This window comes from Anolis carolinensis, chromosome 4 (genome assembly GCF_035594765.1).
Source record: "Anolis carolinensis isolate JA03-04 chromosome 4, rAnoCar3.1.pri, whole genome shotgun sequence".
In the NCBI taxonomy this organism is placed as follows: domain Eukaryota; kingdom Metazoa; phylum Chordata; class Lepidosauria; order Squamata; family Dactyloidae; genus Anolis; species Anolis carolinensis.
The window spans coordinates 250,756,813-250,772,195 of record NC_085844.1 but is presented as its reverse complement, the minus strand read 5'-3'; the positions used below and the strand labels follow the sequence as shown (position 1 = coordinate 250,772,195).

Here is a 15,383-nt window from a genome sequence, read left to right as displayed (position 1 = left end):
AATTGAACATATAGCTCCACAGTAAGCTTGTCCACTCCTAATTTAATCTCTATATCGGTGACCTTGTGTATTCTGATGCTGAGAAGAGCCTGGAGGGAAAGGTAAGAGACATGTCCTAATGTTATCAATAGGACCCTTGGAAGCCTCGGAAGTGGGATTTTGTTATTGGAAAGCCATTTCCGACCTCCCGCATAGCCCTTGCTAAAGATCCCTTGGTAGGTATCCTGTTAGTGTGGTTCTCTCCTTATGCAAGCAGAGGTGAGTTCAAAGCATCACACGTACCAGCTGTAAAAGACAAAAGAAAAAAGAGAAGTTTCAGATTTCTGAGTCTTGGGGTAGCTTCTACTTTTGCTCCTTGGAATACCCCTAGCAGTAAAGAATTCATAGAATAGGAGGAACTCCAGAGAAGGAGATTCTGCCTGGCAGCAACATAGTACGCTGTCAAACAGTTCTGACCATCAGGAGGTTCTCCCTAATGTTTAGGTGGCATCTTTTTTCCCCCCTGCAATTGGAATCCATGGCTTCATTGTGTCCTAGGCCAGTGGTTCTCAACCTTTAATAACAATAATAATAATAATAACAACAACAACTTTATTTTTGTACCCCGCCTCCATCTCCCCGAAGGGACTCAGGGCAGCTAACATGGGGCCAAGCCCGGATAATTACAATAGAACAAAATAAAATGCATACATAATACACTTTATCAGAAGATAAACATACATCAAAATAAAACACAATTATATACAATAACATCGTAAAAATAAAATAGTGACAATAGTATAGTTAGACATAATTTAAAAACCAGAACAGGAGTTAACAAACATAAACTGGGCCTTTTCTTCACCACGGACCCCCTTTTCGATCCCTTTTGTGGCCACAAACCCCTAAGCCTTAGCTCAAGATTTAAGGCGCTAGGCTACACCAAATAATAATTTCAGTTTTCTCATGAAGGTCCTTCAGACATAGAGAGAAGGGGATATTGGTTGAGCTGGTAATGTACACACTCCTATTATGATAGATTATACAAATTTAAAATAATAGTATAGTAATATGCAGCACCTTAAAAGGGTGATGACCCTCTGAAAGCATTGCAGGCAAGGAAGGGAGCCCACCTTATACAAACTCAGTTCTAATGCGTAGACTTCATTTAGTCACAAAATAGTGTGCATAAGACTCGAGTAAATACGGTACAATTCCCACCCATCTGCTCTCATAGCCAACGCCCAGCTCTGATGGATTTTCATTAAGAAAATAGATTTTTAAAGCTTGTTTTTTCAAAAGAAGCATAGAAAATGAAGATTTTGTTCCATTTCCTTTTCTGGTTTGCTTTCATTCATTCAGTCGTTTGTTCATTCAGATATAACTGCAAAATTCATAACATTTCTTCAAACCTTTGTGGAGCCCTTCTGACAACATGGCAAACCCCCCCCCCCCCTTCCCAGGTTCAGAACCACTCTCCTAGGGCATTAACACATCAGACAAGTGTGTTTTAACCCAGAATAAACCTGTTAATCCAGGTTTCCTTTAGAGAGGGGAAACATATGCAGCTCCTCCTAGGATGCATTACCATAAAGCGGAGAATATAGACCAAAACTATGGCAGAATGATTGGATGTATTTGTATTCACGAGGATGAGATGACAGTTCCTCTTCTCTCATGCATAGCAAGGCAGACAAACTAAACATGAGCCAGGAGTGTGATGCATCAGCTAAAAAGCTAATGTAATTCTAGGCTGCATCAACAGGACTATAGTGTCCAGACAGAAGGAAGCCATAGTCCCACTCTGTTTTGATTTGTTTGGACCGTCTCACTTGGGTCCTGTTCTGAGCAAAGCAATTCAAGAAGGAGATAGACCAAGTGGAAAATGTGCAGAGAAGGGCACCAAAGTGGCCAAAGGTCTGGAAACTATGAATGGATATGAGGAGCAACTTAGGGAGCTGGGTATGTGTAATTTGGAGGAGAGAAGGGTGAGAGAAGGGGACATGAGAGCCATGTTTAAGTGCCGTATTTGAAAGGAGGTCCCATTGAGGAGAAAGGGGTCAAGCTTGTTTTCTGCTGCTCCGGTGACTCAGGCACAGGAGCCATGGAGTTCAATGGCAGGAAAAGAGATTCTTCCTAAACATGACGGGAAGAAGAGCTGTTTGGCAGTGGAATATGGTAAAGGTATATTGGAGTGTGGTGGATTCTCCTTCCTTCTCTGGAGATTTTCAGGCAGAAGCTGGATGGCCATCTGTTGGGAGTGCTTTGATTGTGTTTTCCTGCATGTTATAAGGGGGTTGGACTGGATGGCCCCGGAGGTCTCTTCCATCTCTTGGATTCTGTTATTCTAAGGCCTGGCTTCCAAACTTTGGATCCTTTTGTTGGCTCTTCTCTGAACACATTCCAGCTTGTTGATATCCAGAACTGGACAAAGGGTTATTATTCCAGGTGAGAGCTGACCAATGCAGTGTAGACTCATACAATGCACCACAAGACTCCTTTGCATACTGATAATCAAGACTAATGCAGCCGTGGGTTGCATCTGCTCTGTAGGGTTAATGCATTCTGGCATCCTGTTGTGGCTCCATGCCATGGAATCCCGGGAGTTGTTGTTTGATGAGACACTGGCGTGTTTTGGGCTGGGCTGTAGCACAGCTGGTAAATCACCAGCAGTAATAACATCTACCAACCGAAAGGTGGGCAGTTCAAAGCCTGGTCGGGGTGAGCACCCAACCGTCAAGCCCAGCTTACTGTTTACCTAAGCAGTTCGAAAACAGCTTAGAGCTGTAGATCGAGAAATTAGGTATTGCAAATTGTGGGAAAGGTATTTTACAACATCATAAAGAACAAGACCAGAATTGTGGTGAACAAGAGGAAGGTGGAAGGAGGAAGTCCTGATGGCTCTTCATCATAGAGAATGGAGCAACAGCACTCCCTGTGACTGAATCCGAGCTCAACCTCCAAGACACCAAAAACTGGACTTCAAGACAACAGACCTCCTTTCTGTCTGTTCTGTCCTATCCTGTCTGTCCAAACGGCATTGAATGTTTGCCATGTATGTGTACCGTCATCCGCCCTGAGTCCCCTTGGGGAGATAGGGCGGAATATTAAAAAGTGTTATTATTATTATTATTATTATTATTATTATTATTATTATTATTGACACAACAACATAGTCTAACACAGCAAACAAGATAGATATGCTGGATTTTGTATCACAAAATCGTAAGTCGAACACTTCCCAAGTGTCTAGGACTGTGATGTATTTTCGGATGATGCGTGCAGATCCCAGTAGGGTGGCCTTTTGCAGTTGGCAGATCATAATTTGTCAATGTCTATTGTTTCCAAATGCCAGCTGAGATCTTTTGGCACGGCACACAATGTGCCAATCACCACCAGGACCACCTGTACTGGTTTCTGCCAGAGTCTTTGAAGTTCAATCTTGAGGTCCTGATAGCGGCTGAGGTTTTCCTGTTGTTTTTCGTCAATTCAACTGTCACCTGGGATGGCAACATCAATGATCCAAACCTTTTTCTTTTCCACAACTGTGATGTCTGGTGTGTTGTGTTACAGAACTTTGTCAGTCTGGATTCGGAAGTCCCACAGTATCTTTGTGTTTTCATTTTCCATGACCTTTGCAGGTTTGTGATCCCACCAGTTCTTTACTGCTGGGAGGTGGTACTTGAGGCATAAGTTCCAATGAATCATTTGGGCCACATAGTTGTGCCTCTGTTTGTAGTCTGTTTGTGCAATTTCCTTACAGCAGCTGAGGATATGATCAATGGTTTTGTCGGTTTCCTTGCAGAGTCTGCATTTTGGGTCATCAGCTGATTTTTCAATCTTGGCCTGAATTGCCTTTGTCCTGATGTCTTGCTCCTGGGCTGCAAGGATCAGGCCTTCTGTCTCCTTCTTCAGGGTCCCATTCGTGAGCCAGAGCCAGATCTTCTCCTTATCAGCTTTTCCTTCCATTTTGTCAAGGAACTTTCCATGCAATGTTTTGTTGTGCCAGCTGTCAGCTCTAGTTTGTAGTGCGGTTTTCTTTTACTGGTTTTTTGTCTGCTGGGATTTTTGACTTCAATCAAAGCAGGTTCTTCACTTTATTATTATTATTATTATTATTATTATTGCAGAGAAGGCTGAAGACATTGCAAAACTTTGACTCCCAGGATTCCATAGCATTGTGCCATGGCAGTTAAAGTTGTATCAAACTGCTTTAACTCTACAGTGTAGATGCACCCTACACCTTTGAGTTCTAACCCCCCATGAATTTGCATGTGTTGCTAGATTTTTAAAGATTTTACTTACATCCCCCGTAATTATCCCCAAAAGAGTAAGCCTCAATCCGATGGCTCCTGAATACTGTTTTGAAAAAGAGAAGAAAGAACACAGAAGTCAATGACTCAGAGACACCATCTTGGTGTGTGTGTGTTTAGACTGTATACACACACAAGAGCAATTGCTGTATGATGATCTGCAGCATTCAGTGAGTTACAGAGAACTCATTCACATTGTAAAATTCACTTACAATCAGGTTTCACTCTCTCCAGTGTCCGCTTTCTAAAATTCAAGCTTGCCATCACAACAAGCTTGGATTATAAAGATGGTGGAAACGGCTGAAATGGACAAACTAGCAAAAGCGATAAATAACCTTTTAAAAGGCAACCTTGTATAACTTTCATAAAGAAAAATGAAGTTACTTGTGGGTTCAGAGGTTTAAATATAACAGGAATAAGATTATATCAGAAATAGAAAGTGTGGATGTATCAACATACAGTAGAGCAGGGGTCCTCAAACTTTTTAAGTGGAGGGCCGATTCACAGTCCCTCAGACTGTTAGGGGGCCGGACTATGATGAAATAGTCCAAAATTAGGATTGTTGTTGTTGTGTGCCTTCAAGTCATTTCACACTTAGGTCAACCCTAAGTCTAAAGTTTAGGACAGAGGCCAGGTCAATCACCCCGGAGGGCCTTAGTTTGGGGACCCCTGATCTAGATAATCTCATAAGACCATAGGTAAGCAAAGAGACCTCCAAAGACCATCTAGATCATGGGTCCCCAAACTTTTTTAACAGGGGGCCAGTTCACGGTCCCTCAGACCATTGGAGGGCCGGATTATAGTTTTTTTTAAAAAAGCTATGAACAAATTCCTATGCGTACGGCACATATCTTATTTTGAAGTAAAAACAAAAAACAAAAAAAGGAACAAATACAGTCTCAATGTTAATAATAATAATAATAATCATCATCATCATCATCAAAATAATAAAGAGGGTTGGAAGAGACCCCTTGGGACATCTACTCCAACCCCCTTTTGCTTTTGTGCATCACATCATAATCAAAGCACCCCTGACAGATAGCCACCCAATAACAACAACAACAACAACACCATAATAAACATGGTTGGAAGAGACCCCTTGGGCCATAGAGTCCAACCCCTTTCTCCCTTTGTGAACCAAAACATAAAGCACCCCTGACCAACAACAACAACAACAACAACAACAACAACAATAATACACTAAAAATCAGGGTTGGAAGAAATTGCTAGCCTTCAAGAAAAATGAATCCACGACAGGGCTGCAAAGGAGGGAGTCTGTGTGGCAAGATAAAACGGGAGCCCTCTACCTTTTACCACAGGCATGCCCCTATTGTTGTTTCGCCTCCTCCATTGCAGGAAGGCGCATACAGGTGAGGGAGGAGGAGGAAAAGGAGTGTGCGAGGTGAGCGAGGAGGCAGGAAAGGCACACATCTTTCCCTCCTCTCTCGTTCTGTGCAGGCCTTCCTCAGCGGTAGCGAGGAGGAAAGGAGGAAAGGCCCACGCCTTTTCCTCGCCCCGTGAGGCCCTTCCTCGACAGCGGGAAATGGCGTGCGCCTTTCTCACTTCTCTCACCCCACGCGCACCTTTCCCACTGCCTTCCTCGACGGCGGCAGCGGGAAAGCTGCCCGCGAGGTGAGGGAGGAAAGTCACATGCCTTTTCCTCGCCTCGTGCAGCTCTTCCTCGGCGGCAGCAGCGGGAAAGGTGAGTGCAGGGCGAGGAAGAGCCATGCACCTTTCCTCCCTCACCCTGCGCTCACCTTTCCCGCTGCCTCCCTCAGCAGCGGCAGCGGGAAAGCGCCCCACGCAGCGGGGGAGGAATGCCTTTTCCTCCCCCCGTGCAGCCCTTCCTCGATGGTGGGAAAGCTGCCCCTGGGGTGAGGGAGGAAAGCCGCACACCTTTTCCTCGCCCCGTGCGGCCCTTCCTCAGCAGCGGCAGTGGGAAAAGTGTCTGTGGGGCGATGGAGATAAGAAAGGCATGTGCCTTTTCCTCCTTCTCCACACTACACGCACCTTTCTTGGCGGAGGAGGAAGGAGCCACCACCGCGGGGGCCGGATAAATGGCTCCGATGGGCCGGATGTGGCCCGCGGGCCGTACTTTGGGGACCCCTGCAGTAGAGTCTCACTTATCCAACATAAACGGGCTGGTAGAACGTTGGATAAGCAAAAAAAATGTTGGATAATAAGGAGGGATTAAGGAAAAGCCTATTAAATATCAAATTACATTATGATTTTACAAATTAAGCAACAAAACATCACGTTTTACAACAAATTGACAGAAACAAGCAGTTCAATACATGGTAATGTTATGTAGTAATTACTGTATTTACAAATTTAGCACCAAAACAACACAATGTATTGAGAACATTGACTACCAAAACATTGACTACTAAAAGACAAACTGCGTTGGATAATCCAGAATGTTGGATAAGCGAATGTTGGATAAGTGAGACTCTACTGTAGTAAAATTAGTGCAGTTTGACACCAGTTTTAACTGTCGTGACTCAATGGTATGGGATCCTGGGAGTTGTCGTTCAGTGAGGCACCAACACTCTAAATGGCAGAGAAGGTAAAGGACCTGGTAAGACTACAACTCCCATAATTCCATAGCATTGTGCCATGGCAGTTGAAGAGGTGTCGAACTGCATTAGATCTACAGCCCAAGTATTTTGTAATAGTGAAATGAAAAATGCTGTATTGAAGTTCATGCCTTTAGGAAGGAATGGGGGAATAACACTTAGACAGAAATAATACATTAATAATATTGTAATTATAATATTATAATATGATTATAATACATTGATAAAAGGAGCTCCCGGTGGCACAGCAGATTCAACCGCTGAGCTGCTGAACTTGCTGACCGAAAGGTCAACGGTTCTAATCCAGGAAGCAGGGTGAGTGCCCGCTGTTAGCCCCAGCTTCTGCCTACCTAGTAGTTTGAAAACATGCAAATGTGAGTAGATCAATAGGTACCGCTCCAGCAGGAAGGTAACGGCGCTCCATGCAGTCATGTGAATGGCCACATGACCTTGGAGGTGTCTATGAAAAATGCCGGCTCTTCAGCTTAGAAATGGAGATGAGCAGCAACCCCCAGAGCTGGACACGACTGGACTTCACGTCAGGGGAAACCTTTACTTTTACTAATATGGCTAGTCATAAGTAAGTAAAACTTTATTTATATACCGCCCTATCTCCTCAAGGGACTCAGGGCGGTTTCCAACATGATAAAAACAATACAATACAATACAGTACAATACACATAATAAACAGAACCATACAACAATTTAAAAATAATTCAAGTAATATAAGATATCAAGATGAACTGTGGAAATGTATAAATTGTGTAATGTTCAGCTGACATTGTATTAGTGTTTCTGTTTTAATCCTTGCTCAATTTTTTTCACAATAGTAGACTCTCAGTTAATCAGCACCCATAGGGACAGGCAAAGTTAAAGGTTTCCCCTGACAATAAGTTTAGTCATGTCCGACTCTGGGGGTTGGTGCTCATCTCCATTTCTAAGCCGAAGAGCCAGCATCGTCCATAGACGCCTCCAAGGTCATGTGGCTGGCATGACTGCATGGAGCGCTGTTACCTTCCCACCAGAGCGGTACCTATTGATCTACTCACATTTGCATGTTTTCGAACTGCTAGGTTGGCAAAAGCTGGGGTTAACAGCAGGAGCTCACCCCACTCTCCGGATTTGAACCACCAACCTTCCGATCAGCAAGTTCAGCAGCTCAGCGGTTTAACCTGTTGCACCAGCGGGGCCTCCATAGGGACAGGGAGATGCCGGATAAATGTAGTTCCTGGTTGCTTGAGAGTTACAATTAAAAATACAAACTAAGATAAATAAGTTAACTTAAAGTAACATTTCTGCTAAAAATTAGTTGTCATTTTAATTTTAAAGTATTATTTCTGCCGGTTGCTTGAGAGTTCTGGCTGATTGAGTTCTGGTTAACCGAGAGTCTAATACACATGTATTTTATAGCCCTTTGTTTTATCAATATATTCATCTATATTGTGCCCTGTCTAGAGCTGTGAGGGGAGGCAACAAATAAAATCCTCCTCCTCCACCTCCTCCTCCTTGTATTACACCTTGTATTAGGAGTCCTGGTGGTGCAATGGGTTAAACTCTTGTGCCGGCTGAACTGCTGACCTGAAGACCTGTAGTTCGGAGGTTCAAATCAGCAAGACAGGGTGAGCCCCTGTCTGTCAGCCCCAGCTATTATGTGGGGACATGAGAGAAGCCTCCCACAGGATGATATCACACCCGGGCATCCCCTGGGCAACGTCCTTGCAGACGGCCGATTCTTTCACATCAGAAGCGACTTGCTGTATATTCTCAATTCGCTTCTGACACAATAAAAAAATAAAATAAAAAGCCTTGTATTACAATATTTTTTTAAATGGACGACTCACTCTGTCAGGAGTACAAGTAAATTCTCGCTCGAGTTTCTTTGTGTAGAGCATCACAAATAGTTTAATTAATTCTGGATGGATAGCTTGGCAGAAACTGTAGCGGGACAAGATGGGACGAGCAATGGAGGTTGCAGAACTGGGGATGGTGTATTCGTTTCCCGCCGCTGAGGTGATCTTCACCTGGAGAGGAAAAGACAACGGCAGATCTTTAGACCTGCTTGAAAGCTCATTATCGATCTGGAGAAGATAGATGTGGAGAAGAACACACGGTTCTGGTTGCAACCCGCGGCTTTTGCTTACCAGCAGAGCCACGCTAAGATCTGCTTCAGTCATACGTGGCATTTCTGCCAACTGGCAGGCACAGGTGCCATACGAGCCCAGGCCCACGTTCACTGCAGAAAAAACAAAATGAGCAACAGCATCAAGCAAGACCCCAGCGTGTCCACTTTCTAGAACCCTAGGGTGGGTTTTGTATAAATTTTTATTGTGGTACTAGTTGTACCCAGCCACACATTGCTGTGGCCTAGTCTGGTTAAATGGGAAAGAATATTAAGTAAATGGGTTCCTGGCTACACACCAAACTAATATATACCCAGAAGTACAACGATACGCACTGGTAAATGGTCAATAAACAGGTATAAAATAAAAACTTTTGAATGAAATACAGAACTATTGAATGAAAACTATTGAATGAAATGCAATGCCCCAGTGCCCCGTCCTCGCTATTATTACTCTTGTAGTTTTTGCTAGTGGTTGGGTGTGGCCCCAAAGATGCCTCATCTCCAAGTCAGAGGGAAAGGTCCTTCTTCCTCTCCGCCACTTTCCTCCCTTCCCTTTCTCCTGCTGCTTCTGGTGTCCCATCAGCCCTCGCCGTCTCCATGCACCTTTCTCCTCCTTTTTTAAATAGTCATTTGTAGTACAGCGGCTGTTAATTTTTTTGTCCAGCAGATGGCACTGCTTGCAAACCTAAGCATGGTTTTACCTGTCTCAGGCATGGCAGGTGTGTAACAGTAGGTACACAAACACCTTAAAACACTCGACAGTTCAAATGCCACACTGTATCCAAATTTCAAAGCAATTGGTGAAGTAGTTTGGGAGATATGAGGTCCCTCACAAACGGACATTACATTTTTATTTATATAGATACTAGCTGTGCCCGGCCATGCATTGCTGTGGCAAAGTATGGTGGTATGGGAAATAAACTATTGAGGAATTGGTGGTAGTTAGGGTAAAGGGTAAAGGTTTTCCCCTGACATTAAGTCCATTATAAATGGGTTATATAGCTGTGTGAAAGGGCCTTGAGTCTACACTGCCATATAACCCAGTGCAAATTAGATAATCTGTGGAAGAAGCCTAAGTGAGGCCTAAGTCTGCCTGTCCCCTGGGCTGAGTTGGTTGCTAGGAGACCAAGTGGGCAGAGATTAGTCCTCTAACTGGCAGCAATTGGATAAAAGCTATGATTCCTTTCCCTCTAATTAGGACTTTATTTTTCTTTTCTTTTTGTTGTATCAACCTAGAGGCGTGAATGATGGATTGTGTTGTCAAATTTCGAGGTTGGGGGGCCTGTAGTTTTGTTATTTTGTTGGTCGTTGTGATGCCATCACTTATTTATATATATAGATGATGAAAAAACAATATCTAAAATTCAGCAATAGAGATACACATATTATTTCCCCGGTCCCACCACCTCCCCATTCACACCCATGACTTCTGACACCACGTCATATGGAACTTGTATCTAACAGAACTCTATCCTTATCATTACACTAGTAAATTCCCCGTGTGGCTATTTTAAAATCTATTTTTGTCTTCTTTTTTAAATACCCAAAGACAAGTCCCCATTTTCTAATAAACTCTTCTTTGTTTCTTCCCCTCAAGCAATTTGGGAGCTTGGCCATTTGAATATATCTGACAATTTTTTTCCTCCAATCCTTAATGAGTAGTTCTCTCCCCACCCTTCCAAGACTTTGCTATGGTAATTCTCGCCACCATAAAACTATATTGACAAATTTCTACATCATCTTTACCAATTCTGTCTTGTAACAAGCCCAGTTGACATCTTTCTGGGTTTTTCTTGATCTTTTTCGAAATAATTTTATTAGTTTCTTTCGTCACCTTTTTCTAAACTTTTTACCTCCTTAAAAGTCCACCAAACATGGAAGAAGGTGCCTATCTGCGTTTTGCATCTCCAACATTCCCTCCTTTGGGATTTATCAATTTTGACCATTAATTCAGCCATTATGTAACTTCTGTAGAAGTTACATAACTTCTTTCATACAAGTTTTCTCTAATGGACCCCATTATTGAAAATTTAAATCCTTTTTCCCATAGGTATTTCCAATTATCCAAATCTATATTTTCCCCTAAGACTCTGGCCCAGGAAATCATTACTGTTTTTATTTGTTTATCTTCCAGGTTATATTCTAGAACAGGCATGGGCAAACTTCGGCCCTCCAGGTAGGCTGTTGACGTCCAAAACACCAGGAGGGCTGAAGTTTGCCCATGCCTGTTCTAGAATATATTTGTATAACCTGGAGATCAATCCTTTAATTTCTTTCTCTGAAATATTCTCCAACTCTGGTTTCCTTTTGGAGAACCCAGTTTTAACGTCTTTCTTAAATATATCCTGTAGCTGATAATAACGAAACCAGTCATTTATCCCTAACTCTTATCATAGAATCATAGAATAGTAGAGTTGGAAGAGACCACATGGGCCATCCAGTCCAACCCCCTGCTAAGAAGCAGGAAATCGCATTCAAAGCACCCCCGACAGATGGCCATCCAGCCTCTGTTTAAAGGCCTCCAAAGAAGGAGCCTCCACCACAGTCTGGGGGAGAGAGTTCCACTGTCGAACAGCCCTTCTCACAGTGAGGAGGTTCTTCCTAATGTTCAGGTGGAATCTCCTTTCCTGTAGTTTGAAGCCATTGTTCCGTGTCCTAGTCTGCAGGGCAGCAGAAAACAAGCTTGCTCCCTCCTCCCTTCACGTATTTGTACATGGCTATCATGTCTCCTCTCAGCCTTCTCTTCTGCAGGCTAAACATGCCCAGCTCTTTAAGCCGCTCCTCATAGGGCTTGTTCTCCAGACCCTTAATCATTTTAGTCGCCCTCCTCTGGACGCTTTCCAGCTTGTCAACATCTCCCTTCAACTGTGGTGCCCAAAATTGGACACAGTATTCCAGGTGTGGTCTGACCAAGGCAGAATAGAATAAGGGGGAGCAGGACTTCCCTGGATCTAGACGCTATTCCCCTATTGATGCAGGCCAGAATCCCATTGGCTTTCTTAGCAGCCGCATCACATTGTTGGCTCATGTTTAACTTGTTGTCCACAAGGACTCCAAGGTCTTTTTCGCACACACTGCTGTCAAGCCAGGCGTCCCCCATTCTGTATCTTTGATTTCCATTTCTTCTGCCGAAGTGAAGTATCTTGCATTTGTCCCTGTTGAACTTCATTTTGTTAGTTTCGGCCCATCTCTCTAGTCTGTCAAGATCGTTTTGAATTCTGCTCCTGTCTTCTGGAGTGTTAGCTATCCCTCCCAGTTTTGTGTCGTCTGCAAACTTGATGATCGTGCCTTCTAACCCTTCGTCTAAGTCGTTAATAAAGATGTTGAACAGAACCGGGCCCAGGACAGAGCCCTGCGGCACTCCACTTGTCACTTCTTTCCATGATGAAGACGACGCATTGGTGAGCACCCTTTGGGTTCGTTCGCTTAGCCAATTACAGATCCACCTAACCGTAGTTTTGTCTAGCCCACATTTTACTAGTTTGTTTGCCAGAAGGTCGTGGGGGACTTTGTCGAAGGCCTTACTGAAATCCAGGTACGCTACATCTACAGCATTCCCTGTATCGACCCAACTCGTAACTCTATCGAAAAAAGAAATCAGATTAGTCTGGCATGACTTGTTTTTGGTAAATCCGTGTTGACTATTAGCAATGACCGCATTTGTTTCTAAGTGTTTGCAGACCACTTCCTTAATGATCTTTTCCAGAATTTTGCCTGGTATTGATGTGAGGCTGACCGGACGGTAATTGTTTGGGTCGTTCTTTTTTCCCTTCTTGAAGATAGGGACCACATTCGCCCTCCTCCAATTTGCTGGGACTTCTCCCGTTCTCCAAGAACTCTCGAAGATAATTGCCAGTGGTTCTGAAATAACTTCCGCTAGTTCCTTCAGTACTCTTGGATGTAGCTGATCTGGCCCTGGGGACTTGAATTCGTTTAGAGTGGCCAGGTGTTCCTGGACAACTTGTTTCCCTATTTGGGGTTGGATTTCCCCCAAACCTTCGTCCATTCCATGTTGCTGAGGTTGAAGATGGCTTTCTTTTTGTGAGAAGACTGAGGCAAAGAAGGCATTAAGTAGTTCTGCCTTTTCCCTGTCCCCTGTCGCCATCACCCCATCTTCTCCTTGCAATGGCCCTATCGCCTCCTTTTTCTTCCTTTTTCTACCAACGTAAGCAAAAAAGCCTTTTTTGTTGTTTTTTATGTCCCTGGCAAGCCTGAGCTCATTTTGCGCTTTAGCCTTGCGAACCTTTTCCCTACAGGTGTTGGCTATACGTTTGAATTCTTCTTTGGTGATTTCTCCCCTTTTCCACTTCTTGTGCATGTCACTTTTGTGCTTTAGCTCAGTTAGAAGTTCTTTGGACATCCATTCTGGCTTCTTTGCACTTGTCTTATTTTTCTTCTTTGTTGGCACTGTTTGCATTTGCACCTTGAGTATTTCACTTTTGAAAAACTCCCATCCATCCTTAACTCCCTTGTTTTTTAATATCGGCGTCCATGGAATGCCGCTCAGTAATTCCTTCATTTTTTGGAAGTCAGCTCTCTTAAAGTCCAGAATGCGTGTTTGACTTGTCTTAGTTTCAGCATTCCTTTGTATTGCAAACTGCAGGAGCACATGGTCACTTGCCCCTAAGGATCCAACCACTTCAACTGTATTGATCAGGTCTTCCACATTTGTTAAGATTAGATCAAGAGTTGCTGATCCCCTTGTTGCCTCTTCTACCTTCTGGACCATAAAATTATCTGCAAGGCAAGTGAGGAATTTGTTGGACTTTGTACTCTTGGCTGAGTTTGTTTTCCAGCAGATATCAGGATAATTGAAATCGCCCATGACTACTATATCTCTTCTTTGTGCCTGTTTGGTCAGCTGTTGACAGAAGGCTTCATCGAGTCCTTCATCCTGACTCGGAGGTCTGTAGTAGACACCCACGACAAGATCTTTTTGAGTCCCGGTTCCCTTGATTCTTATCCAGATGCTTTCAAGCTGGTTTCCCGGATTACAGTCTTGCATTTCTTCTGCAACGTAACTGTTTTTGACATATAAAGCTACTCCCCCTCCTCTCCCCTTTGTTCTATTTCTGTGAAAGAGGTTATAGCCCTCAATGGTTAAATTCCAGTGATGGGAGTCATCCCACCAGGTTTCAGTGATGCCTATGACATCGTATGTGTGGTGCTGTGCTAGGAGTGCTTATCTCCCTTTTAATTTCCATTGACCTTTTTCTTCCATTAGGTATTCCCTATACATTCTCATTTCCTCATTATATGTTGGTTTTAACACTACTTCAAGAGGGTTTTTTGGCTCCATCCCTTCCTTAAAACTGGGTTCCCCAAAAGGAAGTCAAAGTAAGGTTATATAAACCTACTGTGGGAGGGGCCTCCAGAGATCATCCAGTCCAACTACTTTTTGTCACCCAGACGCCTTGGATTTTTTATCTGCCACATCACACTCTTGACTCATGTCCAGCTTGGGGTAGAATCATTGAAACACAGAAACATAGAGATGGAGGAGACCCACCCTCCCTCCCTCCCTCCCCCCCAAGAGATCATACAGTCCAATTCAATTCTGCCATGAAAGGACACATAATCAAAGCACTCTTGACAGATGAATATGTCAGATTAATATGATGTGCAGATTTGATAAGTGTGGATTTAACGTGTGTGGATATGAATGAATTTTATGAAAAGTGCATGGATGGGGCCTAATTTGGCTGAAGACACAATTCTAAAATTAAGGCCTGCAATGACTAACTGCCTGCTTACTGTACTGTTATTAAAAGTTGTTGATAAGACCTGTGACAAATAATTAACTGTTGACATTGCTGACTTGATGAACTTTTGGTGAAAAACAAGGTGTTTAGTCAACACAGAGCCAACACCAATCAAGAAGAGTCAACATCTGCCAGGAAACTGAGGTGCAGTCAACATGTTCCAGTATGTAAGATGTCTGTCATTAATTTACAGCTTTTTGGGACAACATCAGCTAAATACTGCTATATAAGTGACCTTATTACAATCCAGAAAGTGTGACAGACAGTGAGCTGTTCACCCGCCATTCTCTGCTCCGTGGGAAGGACAGAGATGATGTATAAGAAGTGTCAGATCTGCAATAGTCTGTTTACTTGCCTCATTTTCTCAAGGGAAGAGGAAGGAGTGTGTTTTGGAGTCATGTTCTTTTTGGAGTTTTAGAAGTTTTGGAATTGTGTGTTGGCAGATTTGCCAGGAAGCAGTCTGGCCTAAGAGATGTTCTTCACGGAGGAAGAATGGAGAAATGGTGATGTATGCATGAGGCTGAATGCATGTACATGTGTGTGAATGCTGAGTAAAAATGTAACCCCCCCTTTGTTTGTTTGTTAGCCAATGTAATTGTAGGCTGTTTGTTTGTTTGTTTGTTTATTTATT

General features: G+C 43.3%; 1 protein-coding gene across 1 annotated transcript in view; it reads right to left on the bottom strand.

Annotated features, from left to right (window-relative positions):
• Positions 1-264: 264 nt before the first annotated feature.
• LOC134298716 (uncharacterized) overlaps positions 265-15,383 on the bottom strand; it is a 33,581-nt gene continuing 18,462 nt past the window's right edge. Inside the window, exons 5-8 of the mRNA XM_062979787.1 lie at positions 9,010-9,101; positions 8,710-8,889; positions 4,285-4,338; positions 265-285 (exon numbers count right to left, since the gene is read on the bottom strand). Coding sequence (XP_062835857.1) covers positions 265-285; positions 4,285-4,338; positions 8,710-8,889; positions 9,010-9,101 — 347 coding nt within the window. The remainder of the gene's footprint in view (positions 286-4,284; positions 4,339-8,709; positions 8,890-9,009; positions 9,102-15,383) is intronic.